Source organism: Eleutherodactylus coqui, chromosome 2 (genome assembly GCF_035609145.1).
Source record: "Eleutherodactylus coqui strain aEleCoq1 chromosome 2, aEleCoq1.hap1, whole genome shotgun sequence".
NCBI lineage: Eukaryota > Metazoa > Chordata > Amphibia > Anura > Eleutherodactylidae > Eleutherodactylus > Eleutherodactylus coqui.
The window spans coordinates 173,125,438-173,143,850 of NC_089838.1; the positions used below are offsets into that span (position 1 = coordinate 173,125,438).

General features: G+C 40.5%; 1 protein-coding gene across 1 annotated transcript in view; it reads left to right on the forward strand.

The window, feature by feature from the left end:
• COG5 (component of oligomeric golgi complex 5) overlaps nucleotides 1-18,413 on the forward strand; it is a 299,093-nt gene that overhangs the window by 192,004 nt on the left and 88,676 nt on the right. The window contains exons 11-15 of the mRNA XM_066591926.1: nucleotides 643-724; nucleotides 3,579-3,783; nucleotides 5,505-5,666; nucleotides 9,546-9,645; nucleotides 17,885-17,995. Of these exons, the coding sequence (XP_066448023.1) occupies nucleotides 643-724; nucleotides 3,579-3,783; nucleotides 5,505-5,666; nucleotides 9,546-9,645; nucleotides 17,885-17,995 (660 nt within the window). The remainder of the gene's footprint in view (nucleotides 1-642; nucleotides 725-3,578; nucleotides 3,784-5,504; nucleotides 5,667-9,545; nucleotides 9,646-17,884; nucleotides 17,996-18,413) is intronic.

Sequence of the window (18,413 nt, forward strand, 5' to 3'; positions counted from 1 at the left end):
TGAAGACGCCGGACCGCCGGGATTCAGGTAAGCACTGTCCGGTTTGTTTTTTTAACCCCTGCATCGGGGTTGTCTCGCGCCGAACGGGGGAGGGGGGGGGGTAAAAAAAAACAAAAAAAACCCGTTTTGGCGCGGGACAACCCCTTTAAGGCGCAAACAGGCTTGGTCAAAAATAGGTTAATAGTAATATAGTAGCAAAGTAGAGGGCATTATATCGAATTGTGCCTTTATATTTCTGATACTTGTAACATCTCTTGGTGCTGTTGTATTACTCGTACGCATTATAGCGATAGTATCAGCAGCGTCACAGTGGCTTGCCCACAGTAAGCCTCTCCTCATACTCTATATATAATATTGTAGCCATGTGGGGACCTAGGGTTTTTTTTTTTAAACCTGGGAGCCAAATAAAGAAAATATTGAATTGAGTTGTGTATTGGTATTTTTTTTTAAGTAGTTTGACAAAAATAGTAATGGGGCGCTGCAGAATATCTTTGCTCCAGGTGAAGGAAGGCCTAGCGAAACCTCTGATTAAATTGGATACAGAAGAGCACATTGACAATAGGGGAATGTTCTATTTAAACATGGAGTGCAGTAGGAATTTGGAACCTTTTTATCTATACTTTTAACATCTGTGTTTTCTAGGACGGTCAATCAGATATTTTGTACACCTTTTGGAATGCTGTTACACAGATACTTTCATCTCATTTTGAGAAGGCAACAACCTGTAAGTATCATTTTCAAGTTAACATTATTAATCTCAGATTTGATTTGGCTTTCTTATAAAAAAAATGTTAGCTGTAAAATTAAAGATTTTAGCTGTAGCATTCATACTGTTATAGTCAGCCCCCATCTGACATTCTGCTAGTTTTATCTGATAATTTGGAATTCGTTGTAAAGTAGACTTCATAATGCCGACAATTTTCTAAAGATCTGTTTTCCCCCATGTATTGAATGTTGGAAAAATGTAAGATCTCTAAATGAAAAAATAATGTTCTCTATACAGCAGAAGCTGCATGAATTTTAGGTCATGATGTGGAATTTCAATCTGCAGCATGCTATATCCATACACTCTTTGTAAAAAAAAAAATCTCAAGGACCTAGAAGAAGTTGTTGCTTTGCTGCAAAGCTCAGCTTGCAGTTACATATCTGGGCAGATGTGCAAATGATTAGAGTTGTGGCATGATTAGATGAATGGTGTTTCCACCTGAGGCCCTAAAAGTGGCTCCATCCTTGGCCTATAGAAAGGCTCTCAGAGGCTACTTGTGTGAAGTGACCTCTTTTTCCGCTTGTGTAGAGCTTCTTGACGACTAGACCCCTCTATGATCCAACTCAAGAGATTTCACCCAGTTAACACTGAGAAGGCTCATTATTGGAATGCGAGAAGCTGGATGGTCATGTCAATGAATTGCTCGCCACCTGGACTGTATTAACCAGACTGTTAGGAGGTGTTGGGACCAATGGATGCATGAGTGTACACGCACAAGGGCTCAGGGAACCTTCAACAGACCACCAGTAGAGAAGATTGTTTGCCAAACACGAGCAGCTCCACCGGTTTAGTTGTCTGCCACGCAGAGAAAAATGGCATCATCGTTACGAGCACCTTTGTCTGTCTGAACCATTTTCAGGTACTTGGCTGAGGGATATTCCATCTCACAGTGCCCATTATGTATGCTGCCTTTGACACTCACCCTCCATCCTGCAAACACATGTGTTCCTCTCATGGCAGGGCTTCCAAAAGGCATTTTGTAGCAGGATAATGCTCGACCGCACAAAGCAAGGGTGTCACAGGAATGTCTCCACAACATTGCCACGCTTCTATAGCCTAATTGATTGATATATTTATCACCAATAGAACTTGTATGGGAACATCTGGGACGCTAACCTTCGACAGCTTACATGTTTGCACCATTTAGAGGCTTATTCACAGCTAATGTGCAGTGATAAGCTGCAGGATACCATACAGAACCTGTATGCCTCCATGCCCGCCTGTATCACATCTCGCATCTAAGCTAGAGGTGGCCCAACAGGTCACTAGAGCCTCCATGCACGCCTGTATCACATCTAAGCTGGAGGTGGCCCAACGAGGTACTAGAGCCTCCCTTCAAGTGTTCAGTTTTCTGCAATAAATTATCTTTTTGCTCTGATATTGTAATCACGTAGGCCTCCTGCTGGTGGTTGGGTCAGATCCCGCTGCGAGACGTACCTTTGCACTGACCCGCAGCTCACCTCCTATCGGTGTCCTCTCCGCTCTACTATGTGCTGGCTGCCGCCCAGCCGTCACGTGCGCAGAGCGGATCCAGCGCGTCACCAGTGATGTTTCTGTGCTGGCATTTGCGAGGCTCGCACAGAAATAGGACATGCCACGATTTGTTTACCACGCAAGTTTTCACGCGGTCAAATTGCGGCTGTCTACATAGGATTGCATTATCAAATACAATCTATGGCAGCGGGCACGGACGGAAATTCTGTGGGAAATCTTCCCGCTTAATTTCCGCTCGTGTCCAGGAGGCCATACTTATACTTACAAGCACACATAGAAAGTTTCATTCGATACTAACAACTCCTTCTAGGTGCTTGAGTTTTTTTCGACAATGACTGTATTTCACCTATTAAATTGTCGCAGTTAAGTTAAGCTTCAAAATCTACATGTAAAACTGCTGGTTGATGACATGGATTCTTTTTCTTTTGCACATTTTAGCCACAGGTTGTTATTCTCATCAAGATATGTTATGGGAACAGTTTGGAGCATGACTGTGCATAATGGTGTGATACAAAATCGTAACTTGTTTTCTTTGGAAACAGAGCTCCAAGTACCATAGATTGTAATAGCATTAAATTACAAAATTAGGTGGAGATTTTGGGCTTTTAACTTAATAACCGTATGCAGTAAGCTCTTCCTAGTGGTGGCCACAGCCAACAGAATTTTCTTATTTAATTCTAGGTTTACACAAGAAGTGTTGACCTCTCTATCATGCAGAAAACCGCTCTGACCAATGTAAAGATATACTATTCGTAAAGTAATCTGCACCTAAAAATGACAAAGAGCAGACATTCGCTTAAAAATGTCTTTAAAGTATATCTTGCGTTCATGATACTTGAATGACTTATTAACCTGCCCCATCTAAATTACTTGCAGCCTAGCCATATATTTACAGGTAGCAGAACACAAAAGAGATTCCTTGAATGACATGTCAAATTGTGTGCCAAACAATAACTTGCTTGGAAAATAGAGCTGCCTTTTGATCTAAGACAAACTTTGTATAAACCATATGAAAAACGTTCTAGTTGGTTATACTTTGACTCTGTTCATTTGTTTGTCAGACGTCACAAAAAATTCCTGTTTGCTCGCTAATGGAAATTGGTGCTGCCCTATCTTTTTATGATATTCAACACTGTGAAAATGTGCAAGCAATTTTTCATATTTTTTTTTTAATATCCCTTGTGGATATCAAGCTGTGATTGAATAGAACAAGACAATCTTTTGTTCTCTAGCTAAAGGTTCTTATTGTACATCTTCCTTAGAGACCACTTTACCTTATTCATTTTGACATTGCCCACATTTCTGTTATATCTCCTAGCTTCCACCTTCCTGAAACAGGCTTTTGAAGGAGAATATCCTAAACTATTAAGACTGTACAATGACTTGTGGAGACGTCTCCAGCAATACAGTCAGAATTTACAAGGTTCTTTTACAAGTAATGGCAACTCTGATTTTGTTCCTGAGATACAGCAAATTGAAGATGACACAAAAGATGTTTTCATGATGAAGAAACTAGATCACGAGTAAGTGCGCATCTGACAAGTAGAATCCATTTAAGTCCGTTTTCATTGCTATTAAGGTCAGACAGTTCACATTAAAGTCAGCTCTAAGATGGTAATTAGTTTGTCAATGCAAGTCAGACAGCTCCCCTCCTATGTAATCACTTTTCACTTCCTTCACTTCGATGGATTTAAACATGTTTTAATTGGTAATAAATAGTTTTCTTGAATTATGTTAACCTAGACCTCACTTTTGTAAATGGTTATATTTATAATACTAGGTTGACGTGATGTTCGATACGTGAACATAAAATGGGTTTATTTACATTTGCATTGTTTCCTTACATGGCACCGCATTGTGATGCTATGCTGGGGAAAAAATGCAGCATGTCCTTTCTTTTTGTGATATCGCCCATTGTTTTCAATGAAAATGTGACAGACTTGTCGGGGATTCTTTCCTAGGGATGCGAGGCTGTTTCTATGTGAAAACGCCTTGCATACAGGGGTTTCCACATGGCTTACGAGGGCAATATTGGGCCGTGATTCACTGCTCAATATCGCCCTCGGCAGTGTGACTGAGCCGTGACTTTCCCTGGCGACGCTGTTGGCTGAAGCACAACAACGCCACTAGACTTAACATAGGAACTTTGACCTTGCCTGACAGTCACCTAATGTATCAAGCTCAAACTTTATGATTTTACGGCAGTGGTGAGGATGTCCCAAATCTAATGACACCAACATCATCCACCAAAGGTCTCACAAAGGGGTCAAAGTGTGGTGCACGAAAAAGCCTGTAGGCTTTTTTATTTTAGATTTGTGGCATTTACCCCATTGATTTCAGTAGTAGCTGAAAGCTTTCTTGTGTCTAGGATCGTGTTTGAGGTGGTTAGGCTGTGAATTTCTGGTGCTTAAGCTAACAAAAGTTTTGTTTCAATAAAAGAATGGATATGTGCTTGTTAACTAAAAAAAACAATGAGCGAATTTATGACAATAGTCTTAAAAAAAAAAACTGTTATTTTGAAAATTAGACACTACATGCATAAGAGGGAGAAAATAGAAGCCCTTCATAAGCAAAAATACCAAACAGTACCAGTAGGTCCAACACTGAGATATGGCTATTGCTATAGTCTTGCATTTTGATTCTGTTTCTTCTGCTTGTATGATTCTCAGGCAAACCATATGCGTTTAATGGAAAGTTGAGTCTCTCCCCTATGATTTTGAAAGTGAACTATTCAGAATTATTTTCAGAGCACAGCAACTACATTGTATTCCCCATCAAGAAAGAGAAAGGGAAGCCTGTATTGTTATCTGTCTTTTCTCTTAGGCAGAAGCATGTACTGCTGTCCTATTAAGGTGACAGGAACACTGAAACCTATACATATAGGTGATGGACACTGTGCTGTCACATGGGCAATGGCGCACTGCAATTATAATTAAGTTCTCTTGTAATAAATAATTAAAGTGAAGGGGACAACACTTGAGGAAGGTGTAAATCTTGTTGAAAAAAAGACACTATTAAATAAATTTCAACTTTTTTTTCTCAAAGGATGCTTCTGGAATAAAATGTGAACTTCACAAACTAGAAAAAATAGAGACTTGGCATGTACAGGATTGACAATTTTTCAGATTTCATGTACTGTATAGGTGAAGAGATATTATAAAATGTTTACTTGTGAGGGATGAAATAAGAAAAGGTGTAATGTTTATCTTTAGTTGTTGGATAATGATATTTGTTTCCGCTTTAGTCCAGAGAAAACTCTGAAAGACTCCCTGCAACCCTATGAAGCTGCCTACCTGTCTAAATCCTTGTCTCGGCTTTTTGATCCCATCAATCTGGTTTTCCCATCAGGAGGTCGAAACACTCCATCAGCTGATGAACTTGAGAGTATAATCAAAACAATAGCAAGGTATGTGGTCAGTAAGAAAATACGCATCCATATTTTCTCAAAAATCTTTATGTGCATACTAAAATTAAAATGTATAGTTTCCGTGCTAAACTGCTATGAATGAAGTTTTAGAATGTTTTGCTCATTTTAAGCATCTATTCTTTTATCAAATTGTCATATTTTCTTAAAGGGTCTTGCCATTAAAACAACACCTCATCCCCCAGCATTGCTCAGCCTAGAATAAAAAACAAGGATATACTCAACCCTCCTGGAGCCTCGGAACACAGCTGACAGACGCATCCGGTATTGACAGTGACTTCGGGTAGATGGCTCGGTGGAAGCACGTGTCCACTGTGGCTAATCGTAGATCATAGTGTCACATCCCCAAACTCCTGGCATCGTGGTGCCCAGGATATGAACTCTAATGTCAGGAGGACTGACTGAGATGCTCCAGCCTCTCATTAGCCCCAGTGGTCACATGCTGTCTACCTAGAAGTCACCTCTAATACCGGTAATGACTAATAGCTCTGTCCCGGGGCTCCAGGAGAGGCAAGTATTTTCTCAGGTTTTTTTCAGCCTGATCCCAGCTGGCGAACAGGGTTTTATTTTAATGACAAAACCCCTTTAGCCAATACTGATACTATTGTCTGCTTGCACTCCCCTCTTTTCTACTATCTTTGTCTGCTTCCACTCACTTCTACAGGTGAGTTACAGCCTATACGTTTCCTGATCATATCTTCTGTGATCTTAAAGTAACATGGAATATCTTCAACTAGTTAAGGAGCAGCAAATTTTCATCCCTGCATTTCAAAAGCCATAACTTTATTTTTCCTTTGATATAGTCATATAGGGACTTCTTTTTTGAGCAAGACAATTTGCAATTTTTAATAGTTCCTTTTAATTTGCCATGTAGTGAAATGAAAAACTTTTAAAAATGTATGGGAAAAAATAGAAAAACTCAGGTGTGGCATTTTTTCTTTGTGTTTTGTTTATACTACATTTAAAGTTAAGTAAAAATTACACTTTTTTTCTAGGGGTCTCTAAGATTACTGTGATGTCAAATTTACAGATTTTTCTCTTTAACAATTAAAAAAAATGACTAGCAACTTTTTTATCACTTTTTGTTCATTTTTTTGAGTGGGTGGGGCTGAGAGGGTGCTGAAAAAAGTGTAGTTCTGGCATTGTTCCTTTTTATCATTTTTTTCTTTTGATGGCATTTAATGTGGGTTTGGACCTTTGTGGATTATGCATGGCCAATTAGTTTTTTTTTACATTAAGTTAAAAAAACAAACTTTTTTTTCCATTTTCAACATTTTTCTTCCTCTTCTTATCGTATTAATTTTGCTAAACTTATGTTTACTTTTTTTTTTCCGTCCCACTAGGAGACTGGAACATACTATCTCTTAATCATATATTGTACCTTTTGTCCAGGCCTATTAATCCTTTCCTAATGCATCATAAGTCATGTGTTAGCAAAGGGTGTATGGAGCATGCTCAGGAACTGGGTCCGCTTCATACTTGGTAGCTTTCAGCAGTTTTTGACAGCTGACAGCCACCCACAATTGCCGCTATCACACTTAATTACAATTGCAGCAGTTAACTATTTAGAAGTTGTGGTGAAAACTGACAGGAATGTAAACAGCTGGCCGGAGGGGTGCCACTGAGTTAGTGTCACAGGCTGCTGATGAGTTAGCATGGCACCCTTGAGTGTAGTGAAGGCCGCCATGAATTATGTTTATTAAGCTTTTCCATCGCATAGCTTAGATGCTGTAGGCAACATTGCCTGTAGCATCTAAGTGGTAAAATTGCCATGACCTGAATTATTTCTGATCACGGCTGTTGCCGGCGGATGTCAACTGTTTTACATAGCCAGCACTGGCTGGGTATGGAGTTGATTCAGCTCCTGAACCTGCATCATACTACTCCTTGACTTGTGACATGTGTATATTTATTCATGTGTGTGTCTTTATATAATTCTACCAAACCATAAAAATTTAGTTTGACATGTGACATGAAATCGTGTATATAATATTTTCTAACGTGACCTTGATGGTGATCAAATCCTGAAATGTTTTCTAGGTCATTGCTTGCCACTTAATACACTTTTCTGAATGGTTGGCAACTTTTTTTTTATTCTGTCTGCATGATGTTCTGCTGAGATCTAAACAGATCTCTTAAGTATGCTACATTTACACCAAAATGCCATTTATCAAATGACCAATAACCAAAATTATTTATCCACGTATCAAGTGAGTGTGCTGAGTGGATAATTTAGATTTGTGTAAAGTACAATGAAGGCAGTATTTGGCTACCTGTACCATTTTTGTATCATAGAAACATTATTTTTTAGGCTCTCCTTTGAGGTGAAATTCACTTAGTACTTGCTGGTAATAAGAACATAATCTGCAGCAGATGTCATTTCCATAGCTATGTGTACATACCACAGCTTTGAATCAAGGGAACTCAGAATAGAGTTTAATGGTGTCAAAAGAGGCTCCAGCTTTAAAGTATGGCCAGGTATAGCATCCGTGCGTTCCAGAGGTACGGCTGCATATATATTTCTTGTATTCTAGTACACATTATGAATAGACTATGCAGTGGCCAGGGGAACTATTCCTGATATTTATCTTGTAACTATTCTAGTAATCCCAGGCTAAAAACTACTACTTACAGTACTAAATCCCAAATAGAGGGAAAGATGGATTATGGTAAATATCCTACAGGGAAATATGAGCTAAGAACTGTAAACCACAAATGAAATACTTCATAAACCCGTGATTTGCACTCTCTCACTCACGCATATAAAACAGAGGATTAATGCATGACATTACAAAGCATTGAGTGGTTTATTTAGATTGTCTCTGCATTTAACAAGACATCATGGTAAAATGCAAACTGGTTTAGTGTTGTCAGAGAAGTATAGCCAGTGCACATCCTATATTAAACAGAGGTTTTCTAAGGCTGAAATGGCACAGATGCTGCTTTTAGATCTGCATGGAAGATTGTTTCATATGCCTTGTTTGAAAAATCATAGGAAATGTATATTGTGTGTATATTTGATTTTAAATTGTAAATATTGGAGGTCTGTCTCCTCCTTACTAACTTCTTCACTTGTGACTTGAAGGGAAATGAAAGGGAAGAATAGGGGATGTTAGGAACACCAAGCAGCGGTGCCAACTGTTGCAGAGTAAAGTGGAGTACGCACAAGTGCTGAACAAGGGAGTGGCCATTAGACCCTTCTGTCCTCAACAATCTGGATATCTTGGTGATTGGCTTGTCTTTCTTAACTGTAAGGGTATAATCACACAGAGCAAATTTGGTTCCGAGATTTTTGAGTGATACGTTAAGTGTAAACGGGCCTTTAGAAGCACAGTGGAAAGTGATTTTATGAGCGTACGACTTCATGCATTTGGCCGAAGTACGACTGTAATATGGCACCCATGCCTCGGGTTTGATACCAAGATTTTTTTCTGCCACATTCATATGGAATCAATCAAAAGAAAATATATGCAATTGGAAGCCGGATTATGGAGATATAGTGCCCTAGAACTATTTCTCTCTACGTGCTCATGTACTCATCTCTGTACTCGGCAAAGTTGTTGCATGTTTCATATTTCCCTGCCTCCCTTTAATTGTTTTCTTATTACAAGCAGTTTTTGGAAGCCCCTGGGGAGTGAGCTCTCTCCATGTAGCTTAGCACATTACATGACAGAAGTCAAACTGTTAGAAAGGGCTTATTGGCAACAAACAAACAAGTACAAGGTAATGAGTTATTCTGTAAGACGAGCTATTTTTAGGTACCGTGAAAGATGTTTTACAGAACTTAAGGAGTCATTTTTAGAACGTTCCGCTAAATATAACCATTATTTTATCTTCACACTTACGGTTTTTTTTGTACAGCGAAATGAATGTGGCTGCTGTGGAGCCAAATCTCTGCACTGCTGTCTCCAAAAATGTTGCAAAGACCATACAGCTTTTTGGTGTCAAGTCTGAACAGCTGGTAAGTCAGTTTACTGCTTTGTCTGGTTAATGTCAGTAAATGTATTTGTCACCTATTTTGTGATGGCTGAGATCAGGTGAATATGGAAGATGAGGCAAGGTCGTCATGCCTTTTTGTCAAAAGTCGCTGTGTGGGCAGGTGCGTTGTCATGATGAAATAACCAGTCACCTGTCTGCCCGTACAACACTAAACGTTAAGCAATTTTTGACGTAAAATCGCCTCACCTCCTGTATTCACCTGATCTCGCTCTGTGCAATTTTTTTTTATTGGTGCTTTGAGCAGTTAAATAAGTGACACAACTTCACATCTGCACATTGTTTGCGTGAATCATCATCACAATATAGGCAAAAAACTGAACAACTTTTTAAAAAAAAAATTGCTGGAGCTGAACACAACCTATCCCATCAATGTTGGCTGGCATACCTCCTCAGAAAAGTTTAGCACACATTCACCTGGCAACAGAAGCCTGTACTAGTAATTGCGTCACCCACCAGGAGGAGAGTCCTGTTTCTTTTGGGAACCCTATTGTATGTGTTTGTATATAATATTTATACATACTCTCCTCTGCAAGTCCTGAAAAGAATCAGATTTTCGGTTGACGCACGGACTTCAGCAGCGGGCAGGAGTCGGGAAGCAGTGAGTATGAAAAATACAGCACCAGGTCCCTGTCGGCTCGCCTAACGGTACCATAAATTAGTTTATGGTGCTTTGGCCAGGTCACAGTTTCCCTTTAAGGGTCATAGAAAGGAAGTGGAGGGAAAACAATCCCCAGAGAATTCTGTCCTGGGTATTAATATCCATCACCTTGCTAAGGGGCATCTTTTCATCTTTGCTATGGTGTCCCTTTTCTTTTGTGAATGCTGGCTATTATATTTTGTACCGTTTTTTTCCCCGGTCTTCTGTCCGTATATATAAAATAGGATGTATGTGTGTATGTATGTGCCACCATAACTCATGAACGCCTGGAGCAATTTCAAGCAAACTTGGTTTATATATAGCTCATCCCATGGGGACAAATTGGGGGGGGGGGGGGCACTACTCCTGGTGGGGAAGGGATGGAAATGCCAGAATTGCACTTCAGCAAATGGTTTTTATTTCTCAGTCTTACCGAACACAGAAGACCTCCTCTTCCTCATACACTAATCTGTTACATAAAAGACCTCCTCCTCATCGTACACTAATCTATTACACAGACGACCTCCTCCTCAAATACTATTCTATTACACAGACCACTTCCTCTTCCACAAATACTAATAAATTACACAGACCTCCTGCTCCTCAGATAATATCTGACACAGACAACCTCCTCCTCTGCTCCAACTACCACACAGCTTCTCACCAGCACTAAGCCACTATGTACCACACAGAAATTAGCCCAGCACCCACTCTTATGGAAGCTGGCCAAAAGGAAATCTGTGTTGACCATAGCAACCAATCACAGCGCAGCTTTTATTTTACCTCAGCAGTGTAACAAGTGAAAGCTGAGCTGTGATTGGTTGCTATTGGCAACAAAAATTACAGAGGAAGTTGGTGAGTTTTTGCTTTTTAATTACGCCAGTATTACACAGACCTCCTGCTCCTTAGACAATATCTTACACAACGTCCTCCACCTCAAATACTAATGTTACACAGACAACCTCCTACTCATATACCAACATATTACACAGACAACCTCCTCCTCATGCAGTAAGATATTACACAGACTACCTCCTCCTCATATACCAATATATTGCACAGATGACTTCTTCCTCATATACTGATATATTAAATCAGTACATACGTATATACACACACACACACACATATTTAAATTCTTTTCATGTCTAAAAATAAAATACACGGGCAACGCCAGGTAATCAGCTATTTACATTTTAAAAAGTACCTTTTAGAAAAAGAATACTACTGAATAGTAGATGGAATTGGCATTATTAGGATTGAGGATGCACAAATGGATCTCATAGGAAATCTGGAGTAAATGAAATTAAGCGCTGCGGAATAAGTTGGCGCTATACAAATACCAAGATTTATTTAAATTACAGGAAATCTGTTTGGATATGCTTAGTAGTTGAGTTACGTTCATATTATATATTTTGTCCCATCATTTTCAGAAACCATGCTTACTATTTACATACATTTTGCTTGTTTTATATTTGCATTCCTTTAAATGATGCTAAAATACAGATTTAAAAGTCACATTATTTTGACCACCAGCTAGTATCCAGAGTAACTACTATGTGCCACACGGACAGCAGTTAGATGGACTGGGAGTGACTCAGTAAGGTGCAGGTAGGTGGTCTCGAGTATCTGGAGCCATGCTTACTACAGTGCATCCCACAGTTACTGGAGGCTTCGTGGGGGAGGATCCATAGAGCAAACATGACGATCAAGGCTGTCCCACTGATGCTCAATTGGGTTCAAGTCTAAGGAATAGGGGGGCCAGGGAAGTACTTGGCAGTCTTGGTCGTGCTCTTTCAACCACTGTCGGACATTTCTAGCCATGTGACCTGTCGCAGTTTTTTGCTGGAAGATTCTATCTGTCCCAGGGTAGGCACGGCATGTATGGGTGTGTGTGATCTGCAAGGATGGATTCATGTTGAATGCCTTCCACATAGATGCGCAGGCCCAGAAAGTGTCATAACAAAAATTCTCCAAACCATAAGGCCACTCTCACACATGTTTCAGTTAAACGCCACTCAGAACCGCATCATTTTACCACGATTTCGAGCAGCATTTTTGAACAAATGTCAGTGTTTCACAGCTTTTTTAACACACCCTATCATTGTGGTCCAGTACTGCTGCGCACATTGAAGCCTTTTCTTCCGACGCACCTTTGTTAGCATAGATGCAGTGAGGTCCGTCTGCTCTGGAGCCTCATACACAGAAGGGTTTGCTGAGCCGCTGTTCTAGACACACGTATGATAGCCCCCTGGTTCGTTTCACGGTGCGCTGCTTCACTGTAGCGCCTCCGTTGGCCCTTGTGCACATTTGTAGCAGACGATCATCTCACACATAAATGGCCCGTGGTGCTCTGCAGTTTCCACATCCGTTATACCCAATGCTGCCATTTGTCCGCTCGTGATACACTTTCACCACAGCAGCACATGGACAGTTCACAAACTGCACTGTTTGACAAATGCTGGCAACCGAAATCCAATAATCACCCCTTTTTGCAACTCTGATAAATGGCCCCTTCTACCCATGACAATAAGGAGTGATATGTGAGCAGACTTTATATACCCACCAAGCCAGCCCACAACACATCCCTTCCTTCATGCTGCTGACGTCGATATAGGAGGTGATCATCATAATGTGACTAAACTGCGTATTTTGTTATTATTTCTATTTTACTAGATGTAATACTTGGGCTATTATTGCTCTGTCTTAATTTACATGGATGATGATGTTGCCTAGAGAAAACTGTTTCTGTTATGCAAGATACTCTGTGCTAGCTCTAATTGTATTGCATTGACTTGCATTTTACTAATGTACATAGCTTCCTTGGCTAGGATTATGCATCTTTGACATTGCTAAAGAGGATTAAACTGGTAGTGAAGTCTTATGCAAAGCTGCCTAATTGGCTGCATAGAGGAGTATTATGTCCAGAAACACAGTATAATTATAATATATTTCAACCGTGTTTTCATTGCTATAACATTTTAGTATTTACAATAAGGCTGTTTTCACATACCATTGTTACAAGTCCGCGCTAGTTCCGTCCTACATGCAGAAGGCTGCATGGGGATGGAAACCAGGACGGACCCTGGACGACACCGTAGGGGAGAACATGTGAGACCTTTTTGATCTCCATCTCCTATTGTTTCTGCCCCTGTCAGTATTTTACACTAGATAGAAAAGACTAAATTCTCTGATCTTTTCAGAAGTTAACTGAGCTGAAGACCAAACAGCTCTTTGTCTCACACATTCTCCCTTAGGCCAGCTTCACACGACCAATAAAATTGCACAAGATTTCTGCTTTGCGAAATGCACAAATCTCACACAAATATGAACCCCACTCCTTTAAATGGGTTCATACACATGAGCGATGTTTTCCCGTATAGTACCATGATGCGTTGCGGAAAATAAATCGCGGCATGTTCTATCTGGCTGCGTGATCTCACATCGCAGCCCCATTAAAAGCAATAGGAAAGCTCTGCAATCCTGTGCCTGAAGTGATGTGAGGCTGTTTTGACATGAAAACGCCTGTCATCCTCAGGGGTTTCCCATGGTGGGGAGCATGCTATGGGGACGCGATTCACAGCCCCATATCACTCTTGCCCATGTGACGTTAGCCATATCGCGCTCCCCACCATGTAAAACCCCTGGGAATGTGCAGTGTTTTCATGTCAAAACAGCCAGGTATCACTTTGGTGAAAAAGCATTCCTCTGCCGCGGTGGAGGATCACAGAGTTTCTACAATTGTTTTCAATGGGAGAACTCGCATTGTCTGCATCTAGCATGTGGAGCCATGCTGCCTCCAGCCCCATTGAAAACAATGGGGGCTGCGATGCAAGAGCATGTAGGGAGATAGAACATGGCACGATTTATTTCCTGCATAGCATCGCATCGTGATGCCATGCAGGAAAACATCACTCATGTATGACCCTATTCAGAAGAATAGGGTTCATATTTGTGCGTCTTGCAATGCCCAAATCTCATGCGAGTTTGAAGCCTGTGTGAAGGTGGCCTTATGGTGTCATTCTGACTTTAGACCCTGTGCCGTTTCTGCATGGATGATTGAACTAATTCTGGATCATAAAAAAGGTATGTGAAAAGCACCTAACTGTAACATCCAGAATAGTAACTATAATCTAAATGATCTCCCATCGTGGAGCTACACATACTGTTTAGAATAGCCCACACGCTGTCTTCAATACTACCCCCAGTCACGGCATACAGCCAAGGAGAGGAGGTCTGTTCAGACACTTATGGCATATTTAATGAAAATTCTGAGATGGGGATACCCTTATGTTGTACTTGAAAACTTTTATGCATTCCTAAGTGGAGTAAAATGTGATTGTTCCCAGCAAGAGAAACCAAGTAATCTTGTAGATATTATACCTTTTTAATGGCTGACAAAAATACATGATGTTATAGCGAGCTTTAGCCATTTATTTTTGTTAGCCATTAAAAGGTATCATATCTGCAGCGATGATTTTAGGGGAAGGGCTTGAAATGTAAGCCCTTCCTTGAAAATCATCCCTAGCTGTAAAAAAAAAAAATTTAAAATTATACTCCCCTAGAAGAGCCGCCTGGCACGGCAGTCGTCTTCAGTGTTCTGGAGGCCGGGAATTGAAAAATCCCCACCCCCAGAAAGCGCTGGTCTCATTGGCTGAGCACTCAGCTAATCACAAGCAGAAATAAGCCATTGAATGACAGCTGAGCACTGCCTGTGATTTGTCACAGCGCTTAGCCGATCGCAAGCAGTGCTCAGCCATTCATCAGTGAATGGCTGAGTGCTGCCTGTGATTGGCTGAGCACTCAGACAATGAGAACAGGGCTTTCTGGGGGCGGGGATTTTTCAATCCCTGGGCTACAGAACAAAGAAGAAGACTGCCGTGCCAGAGAGAAGAGCCGGACGGATCTTTTAGGTGAGTATAATTTTTATTTTATTTTATTTTTTTACAGCTGGGGATGATTTTCAGGGAAAGGCTTATATTTAAAGCCCTTCGCCAAAAAAGCATCGCTGCGGGGGTTGCCTGCAATCCACTGCTTTCAAGGGGGCCTGTGACAGCTGTGGCAGAGGATACTGTAAAACGAAATGTGTGGAAAAAAGCACAACCAATGTTCCAAAAGGCACAGCACGGCCACGGGTGCAACATCCTCAAACAGATCTAGACCCAAGGATCCAAGTATAACTTCTCAGAGATTGAGTAAACAGATCAGCACTCCTGGGTTTTCTTCATAAAAAGATACCTTTATTCCTCAACACGACATAAAAACTGCGGCGTTTCAATCCGTTCTGGATGTTGTTCAAGCTTGAAAAAGATCCAGAACGGATCGAAACGTCTCAGTTTTTATGTCGTGCTATAAGAAATAAAAGTATCCTTTTATGAAGAAAACCCAGGAGTGCTGATCTGTTTACTCAAGCTGTGGCAGAGGATTCCTTCGTCCCCGCGGTGACAGAAGTCCGCGATGCACTTCCCATGTTTTCAATGGGGCTGGCGCTTCTGCCGACGTCCCCATTTAAAAACAATGAGCGATATCGCAGAATTTTCTCTGCGCTGCAAGGCACTCAATCTTGCACCGCTTAAAAAAATATCGCTAGTGGGTAAGCACCCTTAGACCAGGGTTAAAACCTCTATGTGGAAAAGCATCTACACCATCATCCCACTCTTGACAGTTCCAGAGATACTGTGGCATGCAGTATCTTGTGCAAAAATTGAAGAGGCTTCCCAAGAATGTTAGCTTTTGTTAACACTCAGACAGGGCGAGAGCAGGGCACTATCCACAAGTAATGTTGGTAAAGTATAAAGACAAGAAGGATGTCTTAATACTGACCACAATTCATTGTAATGGAAAAATCACCAGGGCTGACCACCCTTTCCCCATCATAACAAAAAACGTAAACCACTAGGTAGAACACTGGGTAGAACTTCCACAAGGTCGTTGAATGAATATGGGCTATTTATTGTGGTTTTAGGCCAGTTTCACAAGAGTATATTATGAACAGAGGCATACGACTATAATGCGCTCATGTGAAACTGGTCATATAGAGTTTGTTTCTATCTTGCCCACTTGCCATAAGAGCCAGTTTATTCATTCGTGCTTTCTAAACGTAACTTTTTATTTGTATGCCGGCTTGGTTTTTGTGGGACCAGTCAGGAGAAGGGTACTAAAACATTTCCAAAGCATTACATATACCTTGGAATACAGTAAAGACGGTCATCAAGAAGTGGATCAAATTTGGCAACACAGGGACATTATCAAGAACTGGACTTCCCTCAAAAATTGGTGAAAAGACTAGAAGGCAATTGGAGGCTGCCAAGAGGCCTACATCAACATTAAAGGAGCTGTAGGAAATTCCAGCGAGTACTGGTTGTGTAGTGTATGTGACAACCATCTCCCGTATTCTATATAGGTCTGTGCTGTGGGGCAGAGGATTAAGACGGAAGCTTTTTCTAACAAAGAACCTTCAAGCCCGGCTATGTTTTGCCAATGCCTCCATCAAGTCTGCCAAAAGTATGTAGTGGGAACGTGTTATGGTCTCATGAGACCAAGCTTGAACTTTTTGGCCATTATTCCAAAAGGTATGGAATTTCACCTTTCAACATGACAACTACCCAAAGCATATTTCCAAATCAACAAAAGAATGGCTTTGCCAGAAGAAGTTCAAAGTTTTAGAATGGCCCAGTCAGAGCCCAGACCTGAATCCCATTAAAAATCTGTGGGTGGACCCGAAGAGGGCGCTACACACAAGATGCCCTCACAATCTGACAGATTTGGAGCACTTTTGCAAGGAAGAGTGGGCATAAATTTCCAAGTGCAAATGTGCCACACCGATGGACACCTTACCTAAGAAAACTTAATGCAGTGATACAATCAAAGGGTACACCAACAAGGTATTAGTTTTAGGTTGTGCATATATATCTATGTAACCACATTACATTGTTTTGCCATCCCAAAAGATTTCAGTTTGTTTATCAATAAAATGGTACAGATAATGGGTCACATTGAAGATGGAAATAATTCTGAAACCTGGCATTTTAACAGGGGTGTGTAGACTTTTTATATCCACTGTAAATTGACACGTCAGATCTGAAAAATGTGCTTGTTTCAGGAAGGCTAAAACTTGCTGAGAAGGGGTTAAAAATGGTCCAAAGCTAACTAATGAGTATAAATATGTACAGGTTTATTTTGCAATCTTCTGTTCTGCATACTTTTACATGAAAATGACTTTCTGCTGCTACACAACTCATGAACTACTTTGAAATACATATTCCTCATGGATTAAACCTACTTTTCTACTGCTGACTAATGCCACTATAATTTGAATTTCTTTTTAGTCATGTTTAGAGCATGAAGCTCTTACTTGTCCTCAGAAGTGCATGCTTGTTTTCATATTTTTGTTTGCTTTTATTTTTTAAAGTGTTGTTTTTTTTAGTATTTTCTATTGTATTTATATAACCTTATAAAAGCTGTTGAGAAAACAAAGCATTGTTCAAATCAAGGTATTCACCATGTAATGCATCCTGACACAGGCGTGCTTCATTGTAACAGTGATCTATTTTTGTTGTTGTAGCTGTCCACTCAAGGAGATGCAAGCCAGGTGATTGGACCTCTCACGGAAGGTCAGCGAAGAAATGTGGCTGTGGTCAATTCACTTTACAGACTGCATCAATCCATTGAAAAGGTGGGAAGATATCCGCATGTGTTACTAGAATAGAATAGTTGTCTTCCTCCGGATTGACAGATGCTTTTTAATTGGTTCCTTAGTTTAATGTAATAGTTGTATATAAATCACATCGTTATCCTGCATTATTTTATCATATTCTGACACCTTCCTGTCACGATAGTGTAACTAGCAGGATAGGCACTGGCCTGTTGTGTGGAGCAGAGGTGGCAGTCATCCTATTTGTTATATCCTAAGACTTATAACTTTTTTTTAGATAAGAAAGGAATCATTGTCTTGAACATCACATAATTTCCATGCTTATTTTAGTGGTGGTAGGGCAGTGATAATGAACTTCACTTGCAGGTATAGTGAACTTTAACTAGCCTGCCTAGCTATCTATTTTGTTTACAGGTTATTAAAGGGTGGTCCCTCCAAA